The sequence below is a fragment of the Emys orbicularis genome, chromosome 13 (genome assembly GCF_028017835.1).
Source record: "Emys orbicularis isolate rEmyOrb1 chromosome 13, rEmyOrb1.hap1, whole genome shotgun sequence".
Classification (NCBI taxonomy): Eukaryota; Metazoa; Chordata; order Testudines; family Emydidae; genus Emys; species Emys orbicularis.
Genome location: NC_088695.1, coordinates 41,950,546 through 41,964,132, shown reverse-complemented (window position 1 = coordinate 41,964,132; position 13,587 = coordinate 41,950,546). Strand labels below are relative to the sequence as shown.

The 13,587-nt window shown below is 39.4% G+C and overlaps 1 protein-coding gene across 5 annotated transcripts in view; it reads right to left on the bottom strand.

Moving 5' to 3' along the window:
• Window positions 1-12,391, bottom strand: part of RHOT1 (ras homolog family member T1) — a 34,184-nt gene extending 21,793 nt beyond the window's left edge. For 2 of the 5 annotated variants that reach the window (XM_065415115.1, XM_065415116.1), the window contains exons 1-8: window positions 12,341-12,391; window positions 9,080-9,161; window positions 6,715-6,758; window positions 5,345-5,398; window positions 4,774-4,826; window positions 3,584-3,692; window positions 3,117-3,218; window positions 529-627 (exon numbers count right to left, since the gene is read on the bottom strand). In XM_065415115.1, the coding sequence (XP_065271187.1) occupies window positions 529-627; window positions 3,117-3,218; window positions 3,584-3,692; window positions 4,774-4,826; window positions 5,345-5,398; window positions 6,715-6,758; window positions 9,080-9,161; window positions 12,341-12,373 (576 nt within the window). In that variant the 5' untranslated portion in view covers window positions 12,374-12,391. Of the gene's footprint in view, window positions 1-528; window positions 628-3,116; window positions 3,219-3,583; window positions 3,693-4,773; window positions 4,827-5,344; window positions 5,399-6,714; window positions 6,759-9,076; window positions 9,162-12,340 lie in introns of all 5 variants that reach the window. The other 3 variants (XM_065415113.1, XM_065415114.1, XM_065415118.1) reach the window with 2 other exon arrangements.
• Window positions 12,392-13,587: the final 1,196 nt, after the last annotated feature.

Sequence of the window (13,587 nt, the reverse complement as noted above, 5' to 3'; positions counted from 1 at the left end):
TAACTCACGATTTTACACCAGCATTCAAGAAGAATGAGGCCCAGTATCTGTTATGGGCATCAACAATACAAAGATGATTTATATAGGGCAAGATTTTGTGCTACCCAGTGGGAGTGTGCAAAGAGACTTCCGCCACCCCACACACAGGACTAAATTACACAATCCCAGTGGAGACACTGAAGATGGTAACAGTTTCCCAAGAGGAACAAGGCCTATGGCCCCTTCCCTAAATCCACATCAGCAGGAAGGATAGTACATAATGCACCTATTTGCTATGTGGTACAGTGCCCGTTGTACTGGCTCCCCTATATCTCAAGGAGAAATTTCGGTCAAGTCAGCCTCCAGTCCCCAAGCACAGGGCAGTGCCTAAAATGGCACAATCTAGCCAGTGAGCAGTTTCATGATTAAAAATAGGTATCCAAACGTTACCAGTCACCTCAACTTGTTTTGATAGTATTTTAGAGCTGAGCTACCATATACTCAGTTTGGAGAAAATAGGGGGTGATAAAAACAATAGTAGGGAGCTACCTGAAAGAAGTTGAGCTCTGCATCACTGAGAGTGCCATCGTTATCCTGATCAGAGATTCTGAAGATGCGAGTCAGGGCTTTTATACAGGCAGGTTTCATCTACAGATCGAGAGAGAAATTAGGACCCACTTTCACAGGGAAATTACCTTTTTTTTTTTTTGGCTTGAACATGAAAATCATCACACTAACAACACAAGAGAGCACTAAATAGAATTCAAATAGGTATTGGCAATTTAATGTTTGATTTGGTTTAGATTTTCAGAATGGGCACCTAGAAAATTAATAAATACAAGAAACAGCAAAACCCGGCAAGAGTAAATTTATATTCCGAAAAAGATTACAAAAAAGTCAATTTTGAGATTAAACTTCCTTAAATTCAATTATATAAAATCTTGAATCTATCTTTGCAGGCTGAACAATCCAAAAATACAAATATCCAAAAATACTTCTCTGTATTTGTTGCCTTATTGTGATGTAAAAAGTTTTTAAAAACTAATTTGTTGACAGAAATTTGAAGAAAATAATTTTCCTACCCTTTCCTAATATACATTGAGGTGCATTAGACAAGTAGTTTTCAACCTGTGGTCTGCAGACCCCTGGGGGGGAGTTGTCTCCAGACTATCTAGGGAGTCCGTGAAAGGTTGTCATTACCATAGCACTGTGGTTTTCAACCTGGGGTCCACGGACCCCTGAGCATCTGCAGACCATGTCTAAGATTTCCAAAGGGGTCCGCACCTCTATTTGAGAAATGGTTCCGCAAATAAAAATAAGGTTAAAAACCACTGCATTAGACTATTATGCCCTTGCTCAGCCCCTGTATGATCATCTTTTAAAATATTTATATTTTAAGATAATACATTACTCCACAAGCAAGCAACAAAACTAAGAGGTTTAGAAAATATGACCTACAAGGAAAGTTTGAAAGAACTGGGCATGTTTAGTCTTGAGTAAAGAAGACTGAGGGGGAAACCTGATAACAGTCTTCAAATATGTTAAAGGCTGTTATGAAAAGGATGGTGATCAGTGTTTCTCCGTGTCCACTGAAGATACACTATGAAATAATCGGACTCATCAGCAGCAATGGAGATTTAGGTTGGATATTAGCAAAAGCTTTCCAGTTATAAGGATGGTTAAGCACTGGAACAGGCTTCCAAGGGAGGTTGTGGAATCCCTGTCGCTGGAGGCGTTTAAGAACATGTTAAACACATGTCACGGACAGTCTAGGTATTCTTAATCCTACCTCAGCACTGCAGGATGGACTAGATGACCACTTAAAGTCCCTTCCAGCCCTACGTTTCTATGATTCTACTTATAATTCGAAAATTAAAGTCTATTTATGTGATCAGACTAGACAATAATTTTCTGTGTATCAATGAAGAGAACTCTAATAAGGCATCTTAAATGGACATTCCACACACAAAATAAATTCAATTCAATGGCTCTAGAGCTACAGTGAACCGTTATTGAACAGGCACCTGATCCATGTTCAACTGGTTTAGGCAGGGTTTCAGGAAGAGCCCCGGGGACAATCACAGTAATTTTAACTGTCCTCTCTCATCTATTAGACAAAGTACTGAGCATATGGACCAACAGCATTTGAGAGGAAAAGCTGTTGAGTTTGCTCCCGGGTGAGAAAGAAAAAAGAAAGCTAGGGAATTCCCTCCCAATAAATAAGATGGTGAGGGGGAAAAAAGAGAAGAGAGAAAACTCTTCTCCGACTACCAGCCACAAAATGGTGAGGAGTGAGGGAGAAAGAAAAGGGATGATGACATTAATTGCACTGTGGTGATACAATGTGACTACACAACAGCACCATGCAAAATCAGGATGTGCAAAGTCAAGCTGCGATTATTTTGTGGCTTTCTATTACTCAATGTTTGAGACTGAGTGGCTTTCCCCACTGTTCAAGATGAAGTGACAATCCACAATAAGTGATAAATTCAGTACCCCTACTATAAAAATCCACATGCACCCGGGTAATCCATTTAATTAGTTTCCTTGTGTACTAAGAAACTAGCTATGGCTGTTACTAGAACACTAGAAAAAACATGCACTCATCTTTCTGAAGCTCTCTTGTCAAAGTCTCACAAGAGTGCTCTGAAATAATTTTGCTTTCCATGACACTGGAGTAAATCTGGAGTAACTACCCTGCAGTAAATAGAGTTACTTAGAATGTACATCTGTGTTAATGGAGAAGGAATTTGGAACCAGTTATATCAGATTACATTTGGCATAAATGTACAACCATGACCAAATCAAATCTGAAAATCAATTTGCAATTGTTTGTACATGTAATTAATTGGGAAGTAAAAATGAACATCTTGCAACATTCTCCCCTCCCAGGATTTAGTAAAAGTCACAACTCTGATTAATGTCACAGACTATAGGCATGACGGACTGGCACATGATGACTGACACTTAGACAGAAATAATCAAATAAGAAATAAATCTACTGGGGTGGAAGTAGCGTAAAAAGCAAGGCGGCAAAAATATTTTACTATTTTAACGTAATTGTCTTCTGAAAAGGGTTTGGCAAAACTAAGTTTATTACTACTACACACATATTGGTTTAAAAAGAAACAAAGTACCTCTTTTTCCTCTGGACAGTAGAGAGGCCCTGTAGGATGTAAAACAGCTTTCTGTGCATAATAGAACAGCTCAGATATATTCTTCAGGTTTTTGGCTGAACACTGGAAAAAAAAGACTTTAAATTAGTTAGTTAACTCTTTTGAATATTTCACCACCTCTTTGGGTGTCTAAATGGAAGCTGAACTCTTGGAAATATGGTCCTTAATAGTGGTCCTTTGAAAAAAAGGGAAATATGGTCCTTAGAAAAAAAAATTGAGACCTATGTGTTTGCAATGACTAGCTCAATGGGGACTAGCTCCAGCTCAGTTGCAACCTCGTAGCACTACTGCGATACAAACAACAACAACAACGTAGTAACTCTGAGTGGCTCTATCACTACTACAATCGAAAAAGTTCAAGTATAAACTTGGCAGCAATGTGGTACTTGTTATTCATTCAGAATGAATTCCAAAATTTAGGAGCATACCTCTACGCAAGTTTCTATCGCTGTGTATTGGTTCATAATGGGAAGGATGGTCTCCATACTGCTATATTCCACTAGATCAGATTTGTTTCCAACCAATATAAGAGGAAGCCTGAAAACATAAGATTTATCAGAGGAGATTTACAAGGAGAGGGAGCTGAAAATATCTATTTTATTTCGCAACTTACTCTACTTCAAAGGAAGTAAACAATCTGCATTTATGTTGTTTCTATGAATAACTAGACATCAATGATAAAGGGCAGGAACAAAAATGAATTAGCAGTTTTAGATTTATTTCATAAGTGTGTCAAATAAATTAATGTGACAAGGATTTAACTTACAAAGTGCTTTACTTGTTTGGGATTTTTTGGAAAAGTTAAACAGTGTGGTTAATTACTTATAAAGCTTCCATTATACACAGTAACACACAAAATTTCATATGGATATTTTGTGGGCATTCCTACTGCACATGCACAGTGTATTACCCTTGTATTACCCTTGAAAGTTGGTCCACTGGGTAAAAATAATCATTTTCCACACTTCACTATAAGAGATCCCCAAGTAGCTCATGATTACTCAGAAAGAGCAGACATGGACAATAAATGGACAACATTCTCACGAACGATTTTTTCCCTCTGGATTTTGTTTTTAAAATAGCTAAACTAGAAATTCACACACAAAAATGAGGGTCTGGCTTAAGCCAACCAAAGGCAGGAAGTTCAGAATAAAAGCTGTCTCTCCTATGCTTAGCTTGTCACGGGAACTTCCTTCAAAGCTCTCCTTTAATTTCTCAGCTTCCAACAATATTTCATAGCTCTGTACAAAACTTAAAATATCTGGTGCCTGAAGAAGCCTAGCCATGGAGGCAGCATTGCGATCAAGCCATGGACTGTCTCTTAGCCTAACTGGCATCAGAAGAAAACTCGTGCAGGCCATTACAGCAGAAAAAGTAGGAAGACATTCACATATATGGTGCAAGTTATCAATGACATTTTAAAAATAGCATATTTGATGGGTTAAAAAGTCACTTGCTAGTTGAAAATATCTGTAAAAAATGTAGGCAATGAGGCTACTTCAGACTAACTTCACATCTGTCTTTTTTTGGCTGAACAAGACCCTCGATGTTATTTAGCCACCCCATCACCTTCATATTTAGGTCTATTTCATGTTTTTTCCTCCCTCTCAGTACATACCTGCTATCTTTGTCTGTTCTTTCACTGATGAGAGGAATCCATCTGCTTGTTACCTAAAGCAACAAATTAACGCTTATCAAGAAAATGTACACTTAGGCTAATATGACTGAATTGCATCCAATAAACTTGAGAATGGCTGGTCCAGGTCTCTTGCTTTCTGGGCTTATTGTGAGTTGGAAGGAGCACCACTTTTGGCCACGAGGGAGTAGGAATTAAAAAGGAAAAGCATAAACTGACTGATAGCAACAATCCCAGCTGATTATTGCATGGCATTAACAAGCTCAGAAGAGAATTTTATCCAGTACTCCTTGTTTGTGAGAATGGCACACCCAACAGAAAACCCTGAGGTGTCAGTGTTAAACAAGGAAAAGAGACGATTGATGGGGAACACCAGAAAAAGAATACTATTGGTAGATAATGTTTTCACCCCTCTACACCATGTAATATTTTCCAGTGAGATTTTATGCACTTTAAATATTTAAGAACAAAGTTTTCACTGTGCCTATCCTCCTGTCACAGGAGATACATCTTAAACAGCGGCTAGATACTATAAAAGGTGTTTTCATCATACCTTGTCAATAGAATTCTTGTTGTTAACAGCATATACTATGCAAATTACATTAGCCTAAAATGAAAAAGAGAAACCATTGAATCCTGAATGTGTGGATTCCCTAGAACAGCAAACAGTTAAAAAGCATACCTAGCAACATCACAACAAAAGAGTAAAAAATGCTTCATTGTTGGCCAGTGTTTGTGCCCCTAGCTTGCTCATACAATTTGAAGCCGGACTGATGGTCTGAAGAGAGCAGGGAAATGAAAGATATTAAGAAATGCCCAAATCAGTTTTTTTGCAGAGGTACATTCCAGTGCAATGGTGGCATAGACTTCTAAGCTATCTACATTTGAGCTGTCACAGATTATCTATTTTTCCTTGGTCCCAGAGCTGCCGTTCTCGAGTTTGGCTACCCACCAAGGATAGGACATGAAAAAACTGCCTCTATATAGAATATACAAAGGTGCATTTAAGATGCTCAGAAAGCACTGAGGGCAGGAAATGAAGGATTCTTACTAGCTCCACAAACACCCCACTGCAGCAGTTCACTTGTAAGGGTAATGCAACAGGTTGACAGGAAAAAAGTTAACAGGATTTTTCAGGCACTGGGATCATTTTGCTGCAAACGCTGTCAGTCGCTCGGTTGACTGCCTAAAAGAAAGCTGATTTCTCCCTTTCCAACCAAGCAGGAACATGAGCCCAAATTGCCAAAGGGGGAGGAATATTGTGCTGAGAGCTGCCTCTTCTCTGGGCATGCTAGTAAGTGGAACAGGCAAAGCTGACCATTTGCAATGGTTATGCAGAAAGCACAGCATCCCCTGGAACTGTGTGTGTGTAACGCTGGCCCTGACTAATATTACAAATGGGAACCAGGAGAGGTGGTGCTATGTGGGTACAGCTGTTTGTCTAGTTTTCAGAGGTTAAGAGGATTTAAGTTTGATTTGGGCTTTGCCATCCCACCTATACTTCACTGTGATCAACCTGGACTCGCCAATATCACATTCTACCATTGACAGGTCACAAGTTTGCCCCTCTCTCCACCATACAGGAACACTGCAGAGGCAGAGGCTCAACCCTCAAAGGAGTAATGATTTGAATTACAAAGCAATCACTTCTCACTAATAGTGATAACTGCTCTGATGCACTTCCTAGAAAACAAACAGCACCCAATCTTCCTCAACCAGAGGAAGGTTTGCTGTGACAAAAGGCTCTAACAGGAAGGTGGGGGAAGTGTTGAGAGAAAAGAATGGGAGGGCTCTCTTCCAATAATTCAAGCCAGAAGCTCTCTAGAGTGAAAGACTTTTTTAAAAGTTTGTTAAACAGCAGAGGAAAATCAAGGAGCAGAAGCTGCCTAATTAGATTCTAGCTAATCCCAAACTGTCACTTACCTGTGATATTTCATGGTGAAGCTGCTCATCACTTTGCTCTGCTTCTGCATGTAACAGGAAAAAAATGCCATTGAGATTCTATATCATCATGAACTAAACTAGAGAACATTTTACAGTACTCATTCCAGGTACAGTCATCCTGGCAATGGCCCTTTTGATTTTTAGCAAAGTGTGTGGAACAAAAATATGCTTCTAATGCAAAGGCAGTGAAATTGATGCCCTTGCCATCAGGCTGGAACTGGCATTTGCACACAAATTTCCAGGATGAACTTTAAAGCTGAATAATTGCACTGGCAAGACAGGCTCCCTCTGGAAAGCATCAAGGATTGGGTCCGCTACATTTTCTGCCATTTTCTTGGGGTGCTAAAGTGATGCTGTTGTTCTACAACGGGGCGGCCAGGAGCCACAGGCGGCTCTTCAGAAGTTAATATGCGGCTCCTTGTATAGGCACCAACTCTGGGGCTGGAGCTACAGGCACCAACTTTCCAATGTGCCGGGGGGTGCTCACTGCTCAACCCTGGCTCTGCCACAGGGCCTGCCCCCACTCCACCCCTTCCCGCCCCCTCCCCTGAGCCTGCTATGCCCTTGCTCCTCCCCCTACCCCCTCCAAGCATCCTGTACACCACAAAACAGCTGATTGGGAGGAGCGGGAGGGGGAGGCGCTGATCGGCTGAGCTACCAGTGGGTGGCACTGGAAACTGGGGTAGGGGAGCTGCTGGGGAGCTGCTGATGTATTACGGTGGCTCTTTGGCAATGTACATTGGTAAATTCTGGCTCCTTCTCAGGCTCAGGTTGGCCACCCCTGTTCTACAATGTCACATTTTATGCTGGAATTTACATTACAGAACAACAGCATCAGTTTAGCACCCCAAGAAGGGGATGGCAGAAAATGTAGCGGACCCAATCCTTGATGCTTTCCAGAGGGAGCCTGTCTTGCCAGTGCAATTATTCAGCTTTAAAGTTCATCCTGGAAATTTGTGTGCAAATGCCAGTTCCAGCTTGGAGGCTATAATTTTACTAGCTCCACTGCATTCCTAGCAAATCAGAGCTTTTGCTATATCTGTCTGAGAGATTTTATATACGAACATGGAAAACCCTTGGCTGCGCGATAGTTAATCCTAAACCCACGGGGAGCTTATCATAAAATACTTTGTACTAAACTGGGAAATAATTGCGGATAGCATCAAAAGGGGACGGAAATATAAAATCATTTGTAAAGCATGTCACAAAGAAGCAAACTTCAAAAGTGTTGTGGGCAGAGTTTGGGGAAGTGTTTGCTACTGAGAGAAAAGTACGGCTCTGTCTTCAAATAGAGGAAAGACTAGCTGCACTGCCACTACTGTTCACATGACAAGACAAACCTGAAACAGGGTGGTGGTAAGATCTTTAGTTAATGTAATAATTTAAAATCACATTTATCATAGGAATTGGCTCATGTCAACTGTAGAATTGCCTCAAGCATTCCCAAATAATTGAGACTAAAAGGAAAAAGACTCCGATATTTGACTTACCTAGGTTTGTATGGTTTAAAATTCAGAGTACGTACTAATATTAGTGGACACAGAACATTAAAATTAACACTGACACACAAACTGACAAAAAAAAGTCAACTTTACCCCTGAGCAGTCATAACAGTTGAAAATCTGTTGATTCAGCCTCACCCTGGATCCCCGCCATTGAATGTCTGAAGGGAGCTTTCCTCAGAGGTTCTTGACTTTGAAATCGCTTTCTATATTGCCTGACAGAGTCTGAGTTTGTTGACTTTTAAGGCATGGCTTAAAACTTAACTGTTGACTTGAGTTTCTGCCTGCTGGGCAATGGTAGGATTTATTTATGCCTTCTATTCGATTTCAGTATTCAGCCTACTAATATTTATTTAACAAGCATCAGACGAGATGGGAACATTTAAAAAAAAATGAAAATAAGAGTAAAGAAATTCACAGAAGTTTAAACTGTTGTGCCAAGATAGCACAGTACATAGAATATGTAAAAGTTGCCTACATTTTTAGTGACTTCTTCACTAAATGGGATGAGAGCAGTTTTGGATCTCCCTGAATTTAGTTGCCTTATGCCTGACCCTGCAAACACTTACTACCATGATCAAACCACCCACTGACCTTATTAGAACATTGCTACTGTTGACTTCAGAGGGACTACCCACAACACTAAGCACTAGGCTCAGTGGAGTTTGCAGGATCGGTCCCTGTCAAACTACCTCAACACCTCAAAAAACCTACATTAAAATAACATTAATTTCATTTCCAGCTCCTGGCAGAAACTGGAAGTTTTGATGAGGCTACTGAAGCAGGAAAGCAATCCTGGAACAGAATAAGTCATATAGCCATGTGTACTATAGAACCACTACCTGAATAATCCACTATGTGCGTTGGCACTCTTTCAGGGGTGACATCAGCTGGGATGGTGATTTCTTCTGCACGTGGAGGAACCTTGATTTGTAAACAAACAGTAAGAAAGAAAAGCCTCTATAAAAACAGTCAATAAAGCAGGTAAATGAACATCTAACAATGGTTTATAAAAAGAGCATAGATAAATTTCTCCACGGATTAGGAAGCTTTAAATAGAAGTGATTATTAATTTTGTTAGATTTTTCAGCAAAAGTTTTTGTTTTCTTTATGTTCTTAAAGCCTCTGCCACTTTGTTATACTGTATTTGCTGTGCGAGGAATTTCGAGTCTAAGCATTGCTGTGCCAGAGTATCATTGTTATGAAAAGACCTGAAATGAAGGCTCAGGTAAATTTCAGACCCAAAATATTAGAAGCAACATTATTACAAGGCACCCTACAAATAAACTGCTGTCTGAATTGTAAATCAATTTACCATATTTAACAAAAATTACACCTTAAGCTTAAATATATCATTTAAGCAATACTATTCTGTAGAATGGGTAAATTTTTGGTTTCTTGTTTATTTCAACTATTAGTACAGATATCTCCACATCCATTTTCGAGGACATTACACTAAACTAGCCATTATGGGTAAGTGTGCAATAACACACCCACTTGGCTGGCCCGTGTCAGCTGACTCAGGCTCATGGGGCTCGGATTGCAGGGCTATAAAATTTTAGTGTATACGTTCAGCTCCGGGCTGGAGCTCAGGCTCTAGGACCCTGCAAGAGGGAGGGTCCCAGAGCTTGAGCCCGAATATCTAGACTGCAAATGTATAGCCCCGCAATCCAAGCCAGATGACATGGGCCAGCAGTGGGTGTTTTACTGCATTGTAGACATATCTTAAGGGTACAACTACACATCAAAAAATGACCTGTAGCAGCAAGTCTCAGAGCCCAGGTCAACTGACTTGGGATTCCAGGGCTCACGCTGGAGGGCTAAAGACAGTGTAGATGTTCAGGCTAAGGCTTGAGTCTGGGGTCTGAGACCCTCCCTCTTGCTGGGATTCAGAGCCCAAGCTACAGCCTGTGCCCAAACCTCTATACTATTATTTTTAGTCCTGCAGTGCAAGCTCTGCAAGCCTGAGTCAGTTGAAACACCCTGCCACAGGTTTATTTGGCTGTGTAGACATGCCAGATTAAAAGTGCTGCCAAAAATCTCATTTTAATTTTTCTGTTCTTTTGCACAAATGACCTATGAGGCCTGATCCTGCTCCCATTTAAGTAAGTGGCAAAACTCCCATTGACCTGAATGAAGCAGACTGGGCCCATGAAAACCACTCTTCTTCTCCTAAGTATGACAAACTTGTCTAATAGTGATGACATGCAATAGATAAAGCTCTCTCTCCCAAAGGTCACAACACGTGGCAGGCTCTTTTCTTTTATAGGTTCTGCTAAATATTAAATCTACAAAAGTTTACAGGGAGCTCAAAAATGATACTCATGAAAATTAATGCTTTGAAAAATTTTGTACATCAACCATGACAGGTAATTTATTCCCCAAATTACCAAATAGTACCCATCCAGATTCAGGAACATGGTAATAAATAAATAAATAAATATATCAGTCTTATATAGTGCTTTTCATCCATGGATTGCAAAGCAGGCCAGTCTCATCATCCCATTTTACAGATAGGGAACCCTGAGGCACAGAGAGGTGAAGTGACCTGCCCAAGGTCATCCAGCAGGCCACTGGCAGAACTGGGAATAGAAACCAGGTTTCCTGAGTCCCAGTACAGCGCTCCATCCACTAATCCATACTGCCTTCCTAACAGTGCAACACCAAGGTGTAACATCAATCTTAAGTCTCCAGGAAATTCATCCAACTGACCACATTTTTTGCTTGGCAATTCTGTCCTTCTATATCTTTATGTTCTTTTAACAAGCCTGACTGCTCAAAGAATGGCCTTGTGTAAAGCTGCAGACCATAGTCACATTTCTGCCAAGAATGATTATGGCAGCACCTGGTGCATGAAATAAGACTACCCCAATGACACATCTACACAGTCCTGATCTGCATAACAAAGATGCATGATTCCAGCAAGTCCTTCTGAAGAGTTATATAGGATACAATTAGGTCTGAAATTATCTTTGCTGTTTTCAGCAATCAGATTGCTGTGCTGAGCGTAGATGAAATTTTCCTTTAAAAAGGTACTTGTTGAAGTGGACTCTACTGTATAAAGACAAAAAGGTCATGTAGTGCTGTAATTCGTTTAGAGGGATAACAATGGCCAGGAGCCCCAGTAGTGACATCAGTAATGTAATAGTATTTTAAAACATTTGCAGCCTTGCTCTTGGACTTCAGACATATACTGCCTTACATTAGGAAATACGACATTGCAGTTTTAAAGAGTGAACACTCATGGTATATGAGGCCAGCTTCAAGTCCCACATTCCAAACGTTAAACATTTACTTAAATAGATGATAAACTATCTTTCCCCTAATACCGTGCCAAGAAAAGGAATCCAGCGAGGGTTAACAATAAGACACTACAAGTTTTATTGTCTGCTGCCTTTTTCCAAGGAATAGCCTGAAAATGTTTTAGTATAATCCAGTCCATAACCAACTAAATAAAACCCAACCATTTCTATATTTATCTGAAAAAGGTTTAGACACAATTATTTAGATCAACAGGTTATGAAAACATGCTTCAAAAAATAACACAATGCAAAGTCATTCTTAATTACAGATACTGACTAACTACTACAGCAAGGGCTTCACAGCTTGACAAGTTTTGAACTCTTCACCTTTATTTATATAATTAGATGCTCACATTTTTACAAGTAATGCCTTCTGGCAGAGAGATTACCCCCCTTCTCCTTCTTCAACATCTTTTCCTCCATTATGCCCTTCTGTTGACTAAAAATAGTCAGAAAATAACATAAAAGGACTAACACTTCAGGCGTACGTGGATCAATAAGAACAAGTGTGAGTTCAATTAAGCATACGAAAAGAATGAGCAAAAATAAGTAACTTAAATATGACTCCTGTTCTCCATACAGAAGTGTTTCTAATCAATTTAAGTCATTCTTCCAGGAGAAGCCAAAACCTTTTATCACCCTTTTAAATACTTTAATAAGAAAAGCTCCACATTAAAAAATCCACTGATAGATTTAAAATTACAAATTCACTAACTTTAACTTACATGCACATTTTTGTGAATGGTAAGTAGCTTTTCTAGCAGAGAAACACAATTTAGAGGACAAATAGGGATGTCCTACCTCTTCTGGAAATTCTTCACTGACAAGAGACATAATGAGTGATGTCTTTCCAACTCTGGCTGCAAAGGGAAAAAAATAATGGAATTAGACTATTTGTTTTAACCTTCTGCTTCACTGAATAGTTACAGTTCTATCTCAAGATGGGAAGTATTTTAAAAACATTTTACAACTTTTAATATTAAAATTTTAACAAAAATGTCCCTTTTAATAAAATCTAAACATGGGTCCTCAGCTCCTTCACAGGGTCGCTTTAAGGACCTTTCTGGTAAAGAAATGTGGGTCAGTCTCCTATGTGTTTTCAAATACATGCCTAAACTTTTCAGCTAAGGGAACAAAACATCAAATCTTGTTTGCCTTGTCCAGCTTTACATGATTAAGGTGAGCAGGATTTAGCCTCAAATTACTACAACATGTAGCACCTCTGAAAATATTTAGGCATGCATACAGAACATTTACTTTAGCACAAGAAATCAGGAAGGAAAGGGATGAAAAGAATTAACGTAACAAGAAAGTGACATCTGCATTAAAAAAAGATGGAAGAACAGGGATGTCTGCAATAAAACCAGATTGAACAGTGAAGAATATACTACAGGGAGCAAACATTTATGGACAGCACTTTCTGAAGTTAGTTTGGATTGTAAACTCCATGAAGATAGGACTTTATTTTTTCCTATGTTTGCCAAAACGCTAAGCACTCTTTTGATGTATAGTTAAAAAAAAAAAAAACTGGTAAGAAGAGTTAACTCTAGCTGACTTTGTGCTTCTCTCATTTCTCATTATTTTAAATATTCTTGTATGAGACGATCCTGTAGTTTCACATGGCTAGCTTCATCACAAGAAAAACATTAAGTAGAGGCAAGTATATGATCATTAGTCTCAACTCATCCAGGTAAAAAGTGAGGTTCTCACAGTTCAGAAAGAAATTCTGCTCATTACAAGAGGATATTTAATCCAACAAGTACCATACGCTATTACTGGGCAAATCAGAGCTGACCCTCAGATTACTGATTAGATTCTGTACTGACTTTTTAATCAACTAGGCTACTGTTGTACCATGTTCTAAAGTGATTAGTGACATGACCTTAGTAATTACATAAAGATGGAGCAAAGGAGACCCGTCTACCAAGTAACAGAGTTTTACAAAGGCTGCTATTGAAAGGAACTTGCATAGTCCTCCAAAGAATATTATGCTGTTGCGTAATTATATATCAAGGATCCCCAAACTTTTTCACAGAGTGGACTACAGC